The sequence below is a fragment of the Pangasianodon hypophthalmus genome, chromosome 20 (assembly GCF_027358585.1).
Source record: "Pangasianodon hypophthalmus isolate fPanHyp1 chromosome 20, fPanHyp1.pri, whole genome shotgun sequence".
NCBI classification, from domain to species: Eukaryota; Metazoa; Chordata; class Actinopteri; order Siluriformes; family Pangasiidae; genus Pangasianodon; species Pangasianodon hypophthalmus.
In genome coordinates this window covers 807,523-822,522 of record NC_069729.1, presented here as the reverse complement: position 1 = coordinate 822,522, position 15,000 = coordinate 807,523, and the positions used below count along the sequence as shown (strand labels likewise).

The 15,000-nt window shown below is 41.0% G+C and overlaps 3 protein-coding genes across 5 annotated transcripts in view; all 3 read right to left on the bottom strand.

Annotated features, from left to right (window-relative positions):
• Positions 1-2,720, bottom strand: part of LOC113539452 (transmembrane protein 82-like) — a 5,696-nt gene extending 2,976 nt beyond the window's left edge. The window contains exons 1-3 of one of the 3 annotated variants that reach the window (XM_026935193.3): positions 2,315-2,720; positions 1,444-1,516; positions 322-517 (exon numbers count right to left, since the gene is read on the bottom strand). In XM_026935193.3, coding sequence (XP_026790994.3) covers positions 322-517; positions 1,444-1,516; positions 2,315-2,378 — 333 coding nt within the window. In that variant the 5' untranslated portion in view covers positions 2,379-2,720. Of the gene's footprint in view, positions 1-321; positions 518-1,443; positions 1,517-2,115; positions 2,294-2,314 lie in introns of those variants that run through there. The other 2 variants (XM_053242445.1, XM_053242446.1) reach the window with 2 other exon arrangements.
• Positions 2,721-3,182: 462 nt separating this feature from the next.
• Positions 3,183-11,890, bottom strand: slc25a34 (solute carrier family 25 member 34). Its single transcript, XM_026935675.3, has 6 exons — positions 11,764-11,890; positions 10,531-11,344; positions 7,989-8,054; positions 5,558-5,710; positions 5,328-5,462; positions 3,183-5,226 (listed from the first exon to the last, which is right to left on the bottom strand). The coding sequence occupies exons 2-6, from the start codon at positions 11,017-11,019 to the stop codon at positions 5,050-5,052; spliced, it is 1,020 nt and encodes a 339-aa protein (XP_026791476.1). The 5' UTR covers positions 11,020-11,344; positions 11,764-11,890; the 3' UTR covers positions 3,183-5,049.
• A 2,649-nt stretch (positions 11,891-14,539) lies between these two features.
• The window catches only part of fbxo42 (F-box protein 42), a 9,190-nt gene continuing 8,729 nt past the window's right edge, over positions 14,540-15,000 (bottom strand). Inside the window, exon 10 of the mRNA XM_053227101.1 lies at positions 14,540-15,000. This exon is cut by the window's right edge and continues 1,056 nt beyond it. The gene's annotated coding sequence lies outside the window, so the exon portion shown is untranslated.

The window sequence follows — 15,000 nt, the reverse complement described above, 5'->3', positions numbered from 1 at the left end:
AAAAAAAAGAAGCGTAAACTCCTCTGTCCTGAAGAAAACCGCAAGTTACAGCTTTACCTCTGACTGTTACAAAGCGCTAACACTGGAGACTCCTTCCATACCTGTTAAATAAATGTCTCCTTACAAAAGAAGGAATTTTTTAATCCGTTTACGTGGAGCTGTCACTGTACGCTGTCGCTGTTACTATGGAAACGACAACGTATTAGAATGAGAGCATTAATATAAACCTGCACTACTGTCAGAGCTGCTGTTATAGAGAATTAATCAACACCTCCTGACCAATCAGAATGTGTGTGTGTGTGTGTGTGTGTGTCTCCTCACCTGTCCAGCAGCAGTGAGTAGAGGAATGAGAGCTCTCAGTGTGAACTCTAACACCAGCAGGGCGGCGACTCGGAGTCTCAGCGCTGAGATCAGGAGCGTCAGCAGACAGAAGTGAAGCGCTGAGAACAGACGCGTCAGGCCACGAGGTCGCGGGACAGACACGTCCTCACTGACGCCGGGGACACGCAGGGACTTCCTGTGCGCGAGACGCGTAACATGATCACTGAAATATCAGTAATCTGGAAGTTGAGACACAGGATCTACAGAAAATGCATTTCTATCCAGCTGCCTTCATGTTAGACGCCATTTAATGACTAATAAAGCATTTGCATATATATATATATATATATATATATATATATATATAACTATAGTTCTGTGCAAAAGTCTTAGGCACATGTAAAGAAATGCTGTAGAGTAAAGACGCCTTCAGAAATAATGAAATTAAATGTTTTTACATTTAAAAAAATCCTATAAAGAGCAGTAAACAGTAATAAATTAAACAAAGTCAGTATTTAATGTGACGATCCTTCACTTTAAATAAATAAAGCAGTATCTGAGGTGCAGTGTGTGCAGTTTTATAAGGAAATGAGCTGGAAGTGTTACTGAGCATCTTGCAGAAGCAGCCACAGTTCTTCTGGAGACTTTGACTGTCGACTCGCTTCTTATTTCTGCAGCGAAACCCAGCAGCCTTCATTATGTTTTTATCTGAAAAGTGTCTCTTATGGAATCTGCTGCTTTCTTTACTGACATACAAACATTTTTCTGTAACGTTTCATTCTGTGCTGGAAAACTAATGTTTGGAATCTAAAATGTTTTTGTACTGAATCAATAATGTAGAAGTCAGAAAATAAACATCTATAACAAAGTTTGTACTAAAAAAAAAATATATAGGGTGCCAAGACTTTTGCACAGTACTGTGTATATATAAACAGACATAAAGAAGGTAAAAACAGCAGGCTAAAATATGACAGTATGAGCTCCTCAGGCGATGGTTCTGACGTCTTGAAATCAGCTCCAGGTTCTTTAATAAAAAAACAGTAAAGGTTCCACGTGGATCCACAGTCACGCCTTCCTCATTATAAACACAGCCGTATTCACACAACTTTTATTCTTCGTCACCCGTTTGTTCGTAAACAGGCGTCGATTCTCATCCAGTCACACAACACTGAAATCCCGCAGGCTGCCACCAGACCTGAGAAACAAACACGTATCGTCAGAGAATCACACACACGAACGCAACAACCGACGTCAGAAAAACACTCAGCATTCTTAATAAGCGAGAAATAAATAAAAACAATAAAGGACAGAAGCTTTTACACTGCTTATAGCAGTCTCTGTTAAACTAGATTCAAACGTTCTGGTTTATCAGCGTTTATAAGCATTTATCAGCGTTTATAAGTGTTTATAAGCGTTTATCAGCGTTTATAAGTGTTTATAAGCATTTATAAATGTTTGTAAGTGTTTATAAGTGTTTAATTGAAAGATTTCGTACGGCCGTAAACACTTCAACATCCAGCACATGCTAACTATTATCGTACAAAAAAAAGGTAATAATGTATTTATTTATCATTTTATGAGTAACAGCTAATTAATATTGTTCTTTTACTATATATTTATAAACCTATAGTTATACATTTCCTATAAACTATTAATTTTTTTTAAAAATTACATTTTTATTTGAAAGATTTTTTAATTTGGTATTAACAAGGACATTTTGATTTTAAAGTGTTAAGTTTTACTGACATTTTATTCTCATGTGATTTATCTGATATTATATGACATTATTTTTACCTACTATTACTAGCCGTTAGCTAGATACGCCATCGCCATGGAAACCGGTGACAACGTCATGGACTCTAAAGCTACGCAGAAAGCTGCTGCTAAAGATTTAACGCAATAATAACACACTTCTGGGATAAACAGTGTGTCACTCTGGTGTATAAGACAGAAAGCTGACGTGACGTGACGTGACGTTCACGTTTGTGTTTACCTTCCAGAACGCCGTCCACGAGGCTCCGCCCCTCCGCAGGAAACCCGACAACGTAGGCCAACATCGTACAAACGACTCCAACGTTCAAATCCCTCAAAAATTCTAGACTTTATTTAAACACGAGCTGCTCTTTATATAAACTCCACAGCCTCGATCTGTGCTTTTCTCCTACAGACGGGGTTCAAAGGTCACGCAGGGGTCAACAGGAACCGAAACAGGAGCCTATGATGCGATTGAGACAGAGTGTGTGATTACACAGAGTCTGATATCTGAGTGTGTGTGTGTGTGTGTGTGTGTGTGTGTGTGAGTAGCTTTCATGCGAACAGAGAAAGCCTCTGAACAGGCATAAATAAACCTTTACACAGAAAAATGGAAAAATAAACAGTTTAATCTGTTTAATGTTTGAGAAACGACTAAAAATATTAACGCTTTATAAATATATTTAACCCGAATCTATAAAATCAACAATCATCCATAAGCGTTTAAAATAACAGTTTATTTATATGTTACTTAATAAAATTTAAATAAAAAAGATACATACTTTTATATCTTTTCTCATACTGTTATATTATTACACTATTATTTATTAATACAAGATTTATATTTAGATTTAATATATTCATATTTATGAATTATTTACTATTTATTATTTATTTCTTGACATAAGTCAAGGAAAAAAAAAAATATATATATATATATATAAACACTTTAAAGTGTGAGCTCTTTAATAAATTCTCGTTAGAGGAAGAATTAATAATTAATAATATTAAATCATAAACCTAACAACAAAAAAGCTACAAGTAATTTTTTTGATTTGCAAAATATGTCATAGATCAATAATAAAATAAAATAAGAAAATGCTGAGAGCTGAATTAAAAAAAAGTTTAATTGTTGACACGGAATTTGAAAAAAAATAAATCATTATACCAAACAGAAACATCGTCCCAAAAACATAATTAATATAATATTAAGATATAAACTATAAAATGAATCTGAAATATTATTATTCATTGTAAGTTTGTGAATGGAGAAAAAAACAGAAACAAAAAAATGTGTGCAAAAATTAAAAATGAACATTTTTTAAACTATAATATAGAATATAGTTTTTAACTATGATATTGGTTTGTTTATTTGTTTATTTCAGGACGACTTTAACGACACGCTAAATGAGTAACAGCTTCACGAATAAAGCCAGACGACAGCACGTCTTAAAACGAACCGTTTTATATCAGATTAAATTCTTTAAAAAAATACAAGGAATTAGTTCCACTTTCACACATTCACTCAGAAACACTTCTGTTCAGCTTTTAAAATATTTCTTCATGAATCTTACAGCATTCCACCGGGTTTAAGTGTTTTTTTTTTTTTTTTTTTTAGGTTTTATCAGTCTTCTGTTTGTTAATTAAAAAATTAAAAAGAAAAAAAAAATCACGTAACAGTCTTTAACGCATGACGCACAGCGCCAGAGCTGAAGCAGCGTCACGCAGAAAACTACAGCGTGTTCAGTCCTTCGTGACTTTTATATCATTTCACACGAGTAAATGTGTTCACACACACACACACAGACACACACACACACACACAGACACACACACACACACACGTAGTTTTCAAGACTAAACCGTTAACCGCAGCTGGAATTTCTGAATCCTCCTGAGTTCATATCGTAAATGTTTTCACCAAACTGAACTAAAATCTCCCCGAAAGATTTTCAAACGTTTCTCTCTGATTTTCTTGCTAAACTTAAATCAGCTGTAAATTACCAAGCACGTTCCTGACGCAGCTCATTTGCATTTAACCACGCCCACAAAACTCATAACTCGTAACAGCTCACAGAGTGAAAAACGACGTCTGAACGGTGAAACAGCGCCCCCTAACTGCAGCGTGTGCTAAATCTTCCAATAATGCAGCTCAGCCACTGCAGCTACCACAGACACACACTAACTCCTGCTCCTTTTACAAGGTTAATTTATGGATTTGAATTTGAACTGAGTTTCACAAAATGCCGAGTGAAATAAAGAAGTGATTTAAGCTTTACAGCGTAATCCGTTTATAAAATCACAGGAACTCGTCGACAATTTCCTTATACGCAAATGTACAAGAATTCAGGAGAGAAACGTAGGAAACGATTTGATTTTCACAATTAACTGGATTTTCATCACTATATTTCGTGTGTAAAAGCTCCTGAGAAAGATTTACGAATAGATTCCTTCGTATCCAGTGTCCTAAATGAGACCTGATGTTAGCATTTCTCATCATTACGTTTAGTTTAGCAGTGGATGCTAAATTTTTAATTTCACACACACACACACACACACACACACACTTTTGTTAGTAAATTTATCAACACATCTGAGGGAACTGTTGATGTCTGTGAATATTCTCTCTTTTCTACCGTCACTGTGTGTATGTACCAGCTAGCTAAATTCTTAGCTTCGGTCATGATCAGCTTGTGCTTGTGTCCGTCTTTCCCAGTCGCCTAGCAACCGTTGCTCTAACAACTTTTGCCAATTGAACGGCGAGAATATTTTCATGTCTTCACATTAAACATCCATGAGGAGAACTCTAGAAGCTTTTGATTCCAGAGAGAGTTCTAGGAGAGAGAAAGGAAGAACTCGGCGCTTTTCCTCAGACGTTCACGCCGCGTGTGAGATTCCCGAATTCCCCGCATCAGAGCTGAACGAAGCGAGGCTGCAGGACCGAGCAGAACCCTCAGCGGTGTGATGAGGATCTCCTCAGAGCGCGTAGTGCTGCAGAGCTTTTTGCCTCAGGACGTCCCACAGCAGCATGCTGAGCACGGTGTGAGGCGCCAGGCGCATGAACACGGGACCCATCCCCTTATACAGACCCAGAACCCCCTCCGTACGACTCACTTTCACCAGGCAGTCCAGGAACCCGGTGTAGAACCGACCCTGAGGAGCAGCGGAGAGCAGAACAGAGTCACACTCAGTCCCACAACTGGACAAAAAAAATCAAAGCGCACACCTGAAACCTGCTTTTATTCATCACACACCTTCCTCAACTCGTCCACAGGCTGGTTGTAAAGCCTCGTGCTGATGACGTCGAACGGCGTCATGGTGATCGCCACGGCAACGCCGCTAACCATAGCCGCCATCAGAGCGATGAGCCAGCTGTCCGGACTGAACCACTGTGGGAGAGATTTGGGGCGGGGAAAAGTTAACACAGATTCCTGCTGTGAAATGCTCCCTGTAACTGTAGGTGTGTGTGTGTGTGTGTTCTCACCTGTGTGTGTGTGAGCCACTCTTTGGACGAGCTGAAGGTGGCGAGCTGAGCTGCCGAGCCCACCATGACCCTCGGCACGGCGCCGTTCACGCCCCGCCACAGACCCATCAGTCCCTCACGCCTGTATATCGTAGCGAAGGCGCTGGAGATTCCCTGACAACAATCACACTCAGTCAACAACAAATTCCTGATATTACACACTACGCTAACAACCGATCCTGCGATCCTACCCTACGAGAATTCCTGTAAAATTTGCGTATAAGGAGACTCGCTAATCTGAACCTCGACTGATCGTATATTTCAGATGGTATAAAATGTCACAGAGTTCCTGTGATTTTATAAACGGATTACGCAGTCCAGTTTAGATCACTTCTTTATTTCACTCGGCATTTTGTCAAACTCAGTCGCTTCATATTAAAGAGCCGAAAGAAAGCGATTACAAAACAAATCCATAAATTAACACAAATAACCCAAAGGGCAAAAGTAATGGCACCTTGTAAAAGGAGCAGGAGTTCGTGTGTGTGTCTGTGGTAGCTGCAGTGGCTGAGCTGCATTATTGGAAGACACCGCACTTATGAGGCGCTCTTTCATCGTTTTGTTTTGTTCTTTCTGTGAGCTTTTATTGACTTTTGTGTGCGTGGCTAAATGTTAATCAGCTGCGATGTGAGACTCTAGATTAATGACATTCCTGTCGTAAAAACAGATGGCAGTAAAAGTAGGGTACAGGACGATGTAAAATCTGTTTTGAGACACTGGATGATAATGAATTCATTTATACGTTACAGCAACCTGAAATACGGAAGTATTGTATTCAAGACACCATAAAATAATCGTTTCATAAAAAGGAGTCAAAAAAGCATCGGCTGAGAGTGTGTGTGTCTGTGTGTGTGTGTGTGTGTGAGTGTGTGTATGAGATCTTTTACTGTAGCATATTAAAGTAATCTGCAGCCTGGATTGTTTTTTTCTTTCTCTCTCCGCTCCCACTTTTGAGTATAATAACTGCGATGTTCAGAAAATAAACGCTCAGATAGTACGGTGTACTTATTGCTCTCTGCGTAACTGCGATCTTCTTACCGACACGCGATAATCCAACAGCAGCCGATTGCTGATATTAAAACAGTACAAGAAATGAACCTGAGAAACAGTAAGGAATGTATGTGATATCTGGGACGGTCGATTTTGCAGTTCAGGACGTCTGACACGAGGTTTCGCGGCGGTTCTGGGACGGTTCTTTAAAAGAAGCTGCCTGGAGCTCGGCTCACGTCAAAGCGTTTGGTACTTTACGGCTGATTGGTGTTTATCCGGAAAATCGGCGCGACAGAAACTTCTGCATTTTGAATGTTTAGCTCAGTTTGGGCAACAAAAACATTCTTGTTTTATATAAAAACATTTGCATGTTTTGCACAAACACAGAGTTAATCAGCTGCACTTCTGTGTGTGTAATTAACGCATTAATTACACTAAAATATGCTAAAAGAGTTTTTCTGTTGAATTTGTCATTGTTTTTAAACTGAAACAGTCTGACTGCCCTAATAATACAGGATGAGTAACTGTGTGAGGAAATAACACACTCAGCAGCAAAATATATCACATGTCTGATAGCTAGCTCTCTCTCCCTCACACACACACACACACACACACACACACACACACACACACACAGAGAGAGAGAGAGAGAGAGAGAGCTTACTCAGCTCTTTTTATCAGTCCTGCTCTAACTGGAAACTGAGATTAGGCCTCGCCTAAAAACTGTGATCAAAGGTCAGCTGTGTGTGTGTGTGTGTGTGTGTGTAAAGTTCTCCAGTAATCGTTGCCTGGCAAAAAATCTGTCACGCCTCTGTTTGTTGATCTGTGATTGGTTGCAGCTGCTAACCAGGGGGAGGTGTGTGAAGGTGGAATTGTGCACGTACACACACACACACACACACACACACACACAGGTCATTGTGGTGAAGCAATGTCTTGATGACGCATGTAGTGACAAAACTGAAATTTTGGACTTTATAAACTTTACAGCTGTGTGAGATATCTCACACACACACACACACACACTCACACACACACACACACACACACACACACAGAGACACTCACTCATCTGAAGCTAAGCACTGGGAAATCCCTGACCTGATCCACACCACACTGCAAAAGTCACAACAATGACGATGGACGATCTACAACGATTCTTTTCTAGTCGTTTTGGTCTTGTGGTGGTCAGGGCTTGGATGAAGACTTCATGTGTCATCTGTTACACCGTGTCTCATCCCTGTACATGTTCTCCCAGCATTCCTGCCTATTAGTCCTGACGTTAACCAACAGCCGAGCTGCTCAGTGCATCTGTCTGCTTCTCTGAAAGGTGAATCGAGTGAATCGAACCTCAGAGTCGATTCACATAAGAGGTGAATCAGTGCTGGAGGAGAACGTCACTCACCTGGTGGTTATGCTGGTGACCCACAGCGATGGCCTCCACAGACTGTGCCTGCAGGTGTGTCTTTACCTGTGGAGAGAACAAACACACAACTTCATACACCTAAAACATGACAGTTGATGATAGTGTTGAGCATCTGATCTGCACAGAAACGTACGTTTAGCGTCAATAATTTAAAAAACTCCACGATAACAATATTGTGCACGTTCAGTATCATGATACATTGCATAACTGATGAAGTTATTTTTTTGTACAAGAACACACAGGATGGTGTGAAGAGGCGAGAAGCGAGGCTGGGGCTGAGTTCTTTCTCGCCCAGACCGTAGATTCACGCAGCCAATCGGTGACAGTCGTGTCAGGTGATCACGCAGAGTGACACGCCCCCTGGGTTTCGTGCACATCTGTGACGCGTGATCAGCAGGGACTAGGAAGCCGCGTGTGAGATACACCAGCGTGTGCATCACTTTCTCGGTTGATTTTTCAGGAGAAACTGGAACTAGAAAACTAGAACTGTGACTTTCTTTCAACGAGTGTGTTCCAGTGTGCTATAAAGCTCAATCACGGTTTCATAAACATCACACAGAGTTACACATACGTGGTAGAATTTTTTTAGCAGTCCTGTTCAATATCATGACCAGCAGTGTGTGTGTGTGTGTGTGTGTGTGTGTGTGTGTGTGCTGCAGTGTTTAACACTCTGCTTTCAATTCAATTTTTATTTCTATAGCGCTTTAACAACAGACATTGTCACAAAGCAGCTTTACCGAAATAAATACATTCAGGATATAACTTATACATGTATTAATTTTCTCTAATGCGTGAGCCAGAGGTGACGGTGGTGAGGAAAAACTCCCTGAGACTTCATGAGGAAGAAACCTTGAGAGGAACCAGGCTCAGAAGGGAACCATCTTCATCTGAGTGACACCCGATAGTGCGATTATAAATCGTTTAGCTTCTATAACTGTGTACTACATGGTCAAATAGTGCAGTTGTATAACCAGGAAATTCCTTATAGTTTTCACGTGAAGTCTATTTTGCTGCTTCGTCACCACTCTTATGGAAACTTGTCCTTTCCCTCTCACCCTCTCACCCTTTTCCCCTTCTCCGTATTGTCTTTAAAGGTGCGGCTGTGTGAGTTTTCCATGGCGCTGACCTCTCCTGCCCCTCTGCTCTAAATAACACACAGCTCAGCAGCTGTGGAGTCGTCAAACCTCCGTCAGCGTGTGTGTCAATAACCAATTCAGTGCTAACAATCTACACACTAACACATTATTTCCCATACTTCCTGTTTTCACTCCACTCGAGGAAGAAGCATATGCACACACATTAGCAGTGTGTGTGAGTGAGTGTGTGTAAGTGTGTATAGTGTTTCAGAAGGTCAGAGGAGAGAGTGCAGGTTGTCACTGATGTGTGAGAGCACATATAACCGCAATGCACCATGGGAGTGTGGAATGTTTTTTCTTTTTTGCACTCTTATCTATGTAGCAGAAAGGGGCGGAGCCAGTGGAGTGCACTGCGGATTGACCTTAGCGCCGTTACTGCACTACAGACCTTCAGGCTCGATATAATCAACTACGGAGTGTAGAGCCAAAGAGTGTGAAGATCCACAGAGTGTGTTTTGAGAAAAAGAGTAGTAAAAGTATTACGATTCATGGGATGAGAGAGAGATTTTTAGCCTTTTTAGCAGATTTAGTGCACAAGGCTACAGACATGAACCTCTGAGCCTTCTGCAGAACCACATGCAGGTCAGGATGCAGGAGGACAGTTATTCATCGCCACTTTGACCCAGTGTTGGGCAACTTCTCAGTAAAAAAAATCTCTGTTGCAATGTGCAAATTAAATTACATCAGTACAAAATGCCACAAATGCAGCAAAAATAGTCTTTAGCTTTGCACTGGAGCTACAAGTCTAACGTCTCTAACAGGTGATGGAACCTTCTGGCCACCAGATTGGCACGGGGCACTAACTGAGCACGCGGCGTCTCCTCAGTCGGACCTGCGAAAGCGTTCAGCTTCTCTAACAGACGATCTATAAACTCAAAAGGACAAAGTCACAGAAAAACAATCAGAGTAAAAATCACTTTCAGGGGCGTGGCCTAAAGACTGAAGGCAGAGCTTGTACTTTAGATGAGAATAAAGTTCACATTTTATTTGTATTTTATTTCTTGTTTAAATCCTGACTTATTCTGAGGTTTGGTGATGATTCAGGCATGCTGTTTGTGCGATGCTAAACTGGAGGCTATACACTTCCATTATATATTAGATACATTATATTAAAGTGATACAAAATTGTCCAAACTAAGAACCAGATCTTTGCACAGATATGCTGAAGTGCTGGCGATAACAATATCGCATTGTGCTATAATGCATTATTGATTATTGACACACACACACACACACACACACACACACACGGCTGGACAGGACACCAAAATGTCTGACCAGTGTCTATGCATTTAAATAATCCTTAAAATAATGTAAAAGAAAATGCACCTGTTTGAGAAATGAAACCTGTAAGCTTCAGCTTTTTTAAACCCCAGTGAACTCACCAGGTAAGCCGGAGAGGCGATGAAGGCCCCTAAAGCCCCAGCGGCCGCCCCTGACGCCACGTTTCCCCCCGGCACGTCGCTGATCCCTGAGACCTGTGTGTAGGAGTAGAAGCTGAGCCGGACGCCGTTCATGAGCCCCTGGTAGAGCAGTCCGGCGGCGAGGCCCTTCTGCAGGCCGCGCAGGCCGTCGGTGCGTCCCACCAGCCAGAGAGCCTGCAGCACCCCTCGGTAGTGCTGATGGTACGAGCCGCGCGCCTGCAGCTCCCCCTGCAGCTGCAGACGAGTCTTCACCACCTCCAGCGGGTTGGTGAACACACAGGCGCCGCAGCACGCCAGAGAACCCAGAGTGAAGTCCAGCGGCGGCCACAGCGCCTGGGGACGGTTACCTGACCTTGAAGAAGTACGAGGTAGAGGAGGAATGGAGCTCTGGGTGATGAACGGCGTGACTGGGGGGCGGTCGACGAGTTCAGGATCAGCCATCGCGCCCATGATGACGATGGCGGTGACGGAAAGAACGAGCGCTCGTCCAGCTCAACCAGTCAGATGGTTCCTGAGGAGTTTGGGAACAACATGTACACCGGCACGGTGTAGTGCGGTGTGACGTCACCAGTCCGGCAGTGTTTGCTCACCTGTCCACCTGAAATTACAGACCGGTCACACGGCAGCTTCGCTTTTCATCACTGAGGAACGATTTGAAGCTGGAGCTGGAGTTACATCACACCTCACAGCTGCAGAAACTCCACCGCACACACACGAGGGAGCTGCAAGTCGGTCATCTGGGACTCGAGGACCTTGTTATGATCTCAGGAACAATCTGTAACAACCATCAAGGTGTGAGAAAAACCTGAAGGTGCAAAGAAGGGATGAAAGTGTGTGTGCATTTTTCATTAAACTGCTATTAAAGAATTAATGAAAGAATAAAAGAAAGTCATAAACATCTTTCATGATCTCTCTAAGCAAATGATCACTGCTTTCTCTTCCATGCTTTGTTTCTTTTAAACTGTATTAATATTTGTGATGAATATACTTCATTAAGTTTATAATTGAATAATTTATCCTGAATTTATCCTGCAATGCAACACTTCACTAACTGACCCAGAAAACACGACGCTTTAAAGAAATGTCGCTCAAAAGTGCTCGAATTGCTTCTATAGAAGTTAAAACTCTTCCTCATTTTAATTATGCTACAATAATTAGTGTGTATTGCTGTAATAATGGTTTAGAGAAACTCACCCTCTCCGCTTTCTGTCCCTCGCCCTCGTTCTGACAGTGGCGCTGTAAACATGCTTCTAAAAACCTCAATCACCGCGCTAGCCCCGCCCCGCTCTCCCTCTCAGCCAATCACTACCGCGAGCCTGTCCATACGTCAGCGCTCCAGCCAATCAGATTCCGCATTCCACCTTGTCGTCGATTCAAAGCCAAGTACATTCGTGTCTCCGGCCTGAAAACACTACATATTACAGAAACCTCTCAATAATATCATGTTTTTTTTTTTCTTTTTTAACTTCTCACACTTTATCTCGTTAGTATGGAACACTAATTCATACTCTGTATTCAATCCATGGGGTTATATTTGAATTCTAACAGCTCATAAGCAAAGTTAAATCTGTTATGAATGAGTCCACTTGACGTCATCGTTGTTTTTCTTTCACATAACTACAAGGAAAGGTCGCGGCTAGCAAGTCGGCTAGCTTGTTAGCCGTTAGCTAGCTAATTTAAATAAGCATAAATACGAATATAAACTTTACACCGGTGATCTAGGTTAATAAAGTTGTTTTTTTTTTAAATCCAAATAGCACCGATTTCTTTTAAATGCAAGCATTCAGTAAAAAAAAATCCATGAACTTTGTTGTAAATGATTTTGCTAGTCTGTAGCCTACACTTGACAAAATGGCGGCCTTTTTTTTACTGAATTCATAAACAACAAAAAATATATAGAGATATGTTTTTGTTAATCTATACCTACAACCTTACTGCTTCATATAATTAAACTTTTTTCTTTTATTGATCAGATTTATATTAAATTGGGTGTAATTAATTTGCTAAGAATATATTTTTCTGAATTAGACGTAACTCTGAACCCTTAAGCTAATTCTGTACAGGTGTAGTGCCCTGTGTATAAAAAAGAAAACGAAATAATAATATAAAACTTTTCTACAGTTTTTAATATATGTTATTTATGTTATTTGAGAGGACTGGCTGCATCTGAATGTCATACAGAATGAGACACTTATTATACTTAAAACTACAAACTGGAATGTTATCAACTGTTAGGTGAAAAAAAAAAAAGAATGACCTATTTCAAATATTTAAAACATTTTAATACACCACAGTCTATAAAGTCTTAAACTGAAGCAACCACATAAATTTTTACACGTTTTACAGAGAACATGCTGTACCTCCAGGTTCAAGGCCGCGACAGGAGAAGTGGAGGCCAAAAACTAAAAAGTTTAGAAAGGCTTTAAAAGGAAAACAGTCTGTGGCGTGAGGAATAAAAGAATTTAGCCTGAACGTTTCAGCGAGAAAGAAGAACAAATATCTAATTTCCTCTAGTATTTATTCACCTGTTGTTACATGGTAATTCAACATTCAGAGCTTGAATACAAAGAAACTGATAATTAAAGTGTTCTACATTAATAAAAATAACGGCTGTATCCTTATCATCAGCTACAACTAAGGATCAGATCACTTTACCTGAAAACACCTCAGTCTCGATATGATTAATAAATATTTGAGTTTTCTGTCTAAAGTGGTTCATGTTTCCTGCAGTAGGGTGGTTTTGGTTGTAGTTTATGAAGTCAAAATGAAGAAGAAGATCAAAATTAAGGAATAACGTTGAATGCAAGAGTTAAATCTAATACAGATTTAAAAAATGAAGCGTTAACCTGAACGTCAACACATTTTTTAAACGCTTTTAAATCATAAATATTGTGTGTACCCATGCAAATATGTGCCAGAAAGCACAGGTCATATCTGAAAGGCTGAATGTTCTCCTAGAGAGACAAATATTTCCCCAGCAGTGCATGCCGATCTCCTTAGTGTGTGTGTATGTGTGTGTTAGTCACTCTGAGCATGCTGTGCGTAAGTATAGCCTGACTGTAACTCAGCACTTCAACAGAAACTATCTCCCCTTCCTTTCCCAGTCGCTCACATCTAAAACATCTGAACGTTAATAAACATTTCACAAAAACGCTCACGATCGTGGCTCATGTTAACGTACTGCGCTCTGTAATTAAACCTCCTGTGTGTAACACAACCCCACCGTCTGCTTACACCGTATCACTGTACACGTTCAGCTGGATTAACAAACACTAACGAGGCCTGGTCTTGTATCCAGCTCCACGTCTGGAGGAATTTCCAGCTTTGTTTTTCTTTGTAGATTCCCTCACAACCTTCCAGACCAAGAGTAGTAGAACATTAAGGCAGAAACGTCTCATGTCTGTTGTGGTTTGAGTGTGTGTTTTAGTGTGTTCTCTTTGGCTGTCCCCTTCACGGTTACATGCATTGTGCTTTTATTATTAGCATGCAGAGGGACTGTAAAGGGAGAAGGCCTTAAATGATTCAAGGGGCCCCTGGAACATGCCGGATCATGCCAGCTTTTCCTCCGTAGTGTGAGCACGTGAGAAGACCACCACAGCTGGACAGCAGGGGGATGGGGAGGAGAGATAACATGACATGAAATTGTTGGTTAATATTTTTTCCCCCAGTAAATACGTGCATGGTGATGTAATGAAAAACCAGAGAACATTAAGAGGTGGGCTAAAGTCACTGCATTTTGCTGGAAGGTTATGACCAGCGACACAACATAAAAAGATTCAGAAAAGTTCATTCTGATGTGCCAATTCATAAAGAAGCACAACCGGAGTGTATTCCTGCTTCAAATCCAGAATTCCCGGGATAGACTCCGGATGCACCGTGACCCTGACCAGGATGAAGCGCTTACTGAAGATGGATGAACGGATAAAGAATTTGAATAAGACATTATAAAGACTTGGAGGCCTTTATTGTTTGACTTTGTATCAGGTTACACTGCAACATGACCCTCCCTTTCCCTCCCCGTCTCTACCCAAACATCGATCACCAAACACACACACACACACACACACACACAAGGTCCTATACACATACACATTCATTCACAGACACATGCAGTGACACACGTTGTCTCCATCTCGTTCATATCTTAAAATGTAAACAATGCAGGCAGGAAGTGAGATATAAAAGCAAGGTAGTCAGCAGCGTTCCTCCGTTTCCCAGCCCCCTTCATCTGCAACGAGACGCTATCGCAGGAAAGGGAGGAACAGTCCCTTCAGTTTTTAATCTCCCGCACACACACACACACGCAGAGGAAGTGAAGGTCAGGAAAAGCAGTCATACAACAACAGTTCTTCATTAAAGGTCCTTTATATGTGTCAAAATTGATATCTCAGGAGAGACGAGGAATTAGTGTTGAGAATGTGACACACGAGT

Excerpts from the sequence above, each read along its gene's own strand:
- slc25a34 (XM_026935675.3), bottom strand. The coding sequence starts at position 11,019 with ATGGGCGCGATGGCTGATCCTGAACTCGTCGACCGCCCCCCAGTCACG. Across the intron at positions 8,055-10,530 it reads TCGCCTCTCCGGCTTACCTG|GTAAAGACACACCTGCAGGC; the intron begins GTGAGTTCACTG and ends TTCTCTCCACAG. Across the intron at positions 5,227-5,327 it reads CTGTGGACGAGTTGAGGAAG|GGTCGGTTCTACACCGGGTT; the intron begins GTGTGTGATGAA and ends GCTGCTCCTCAG.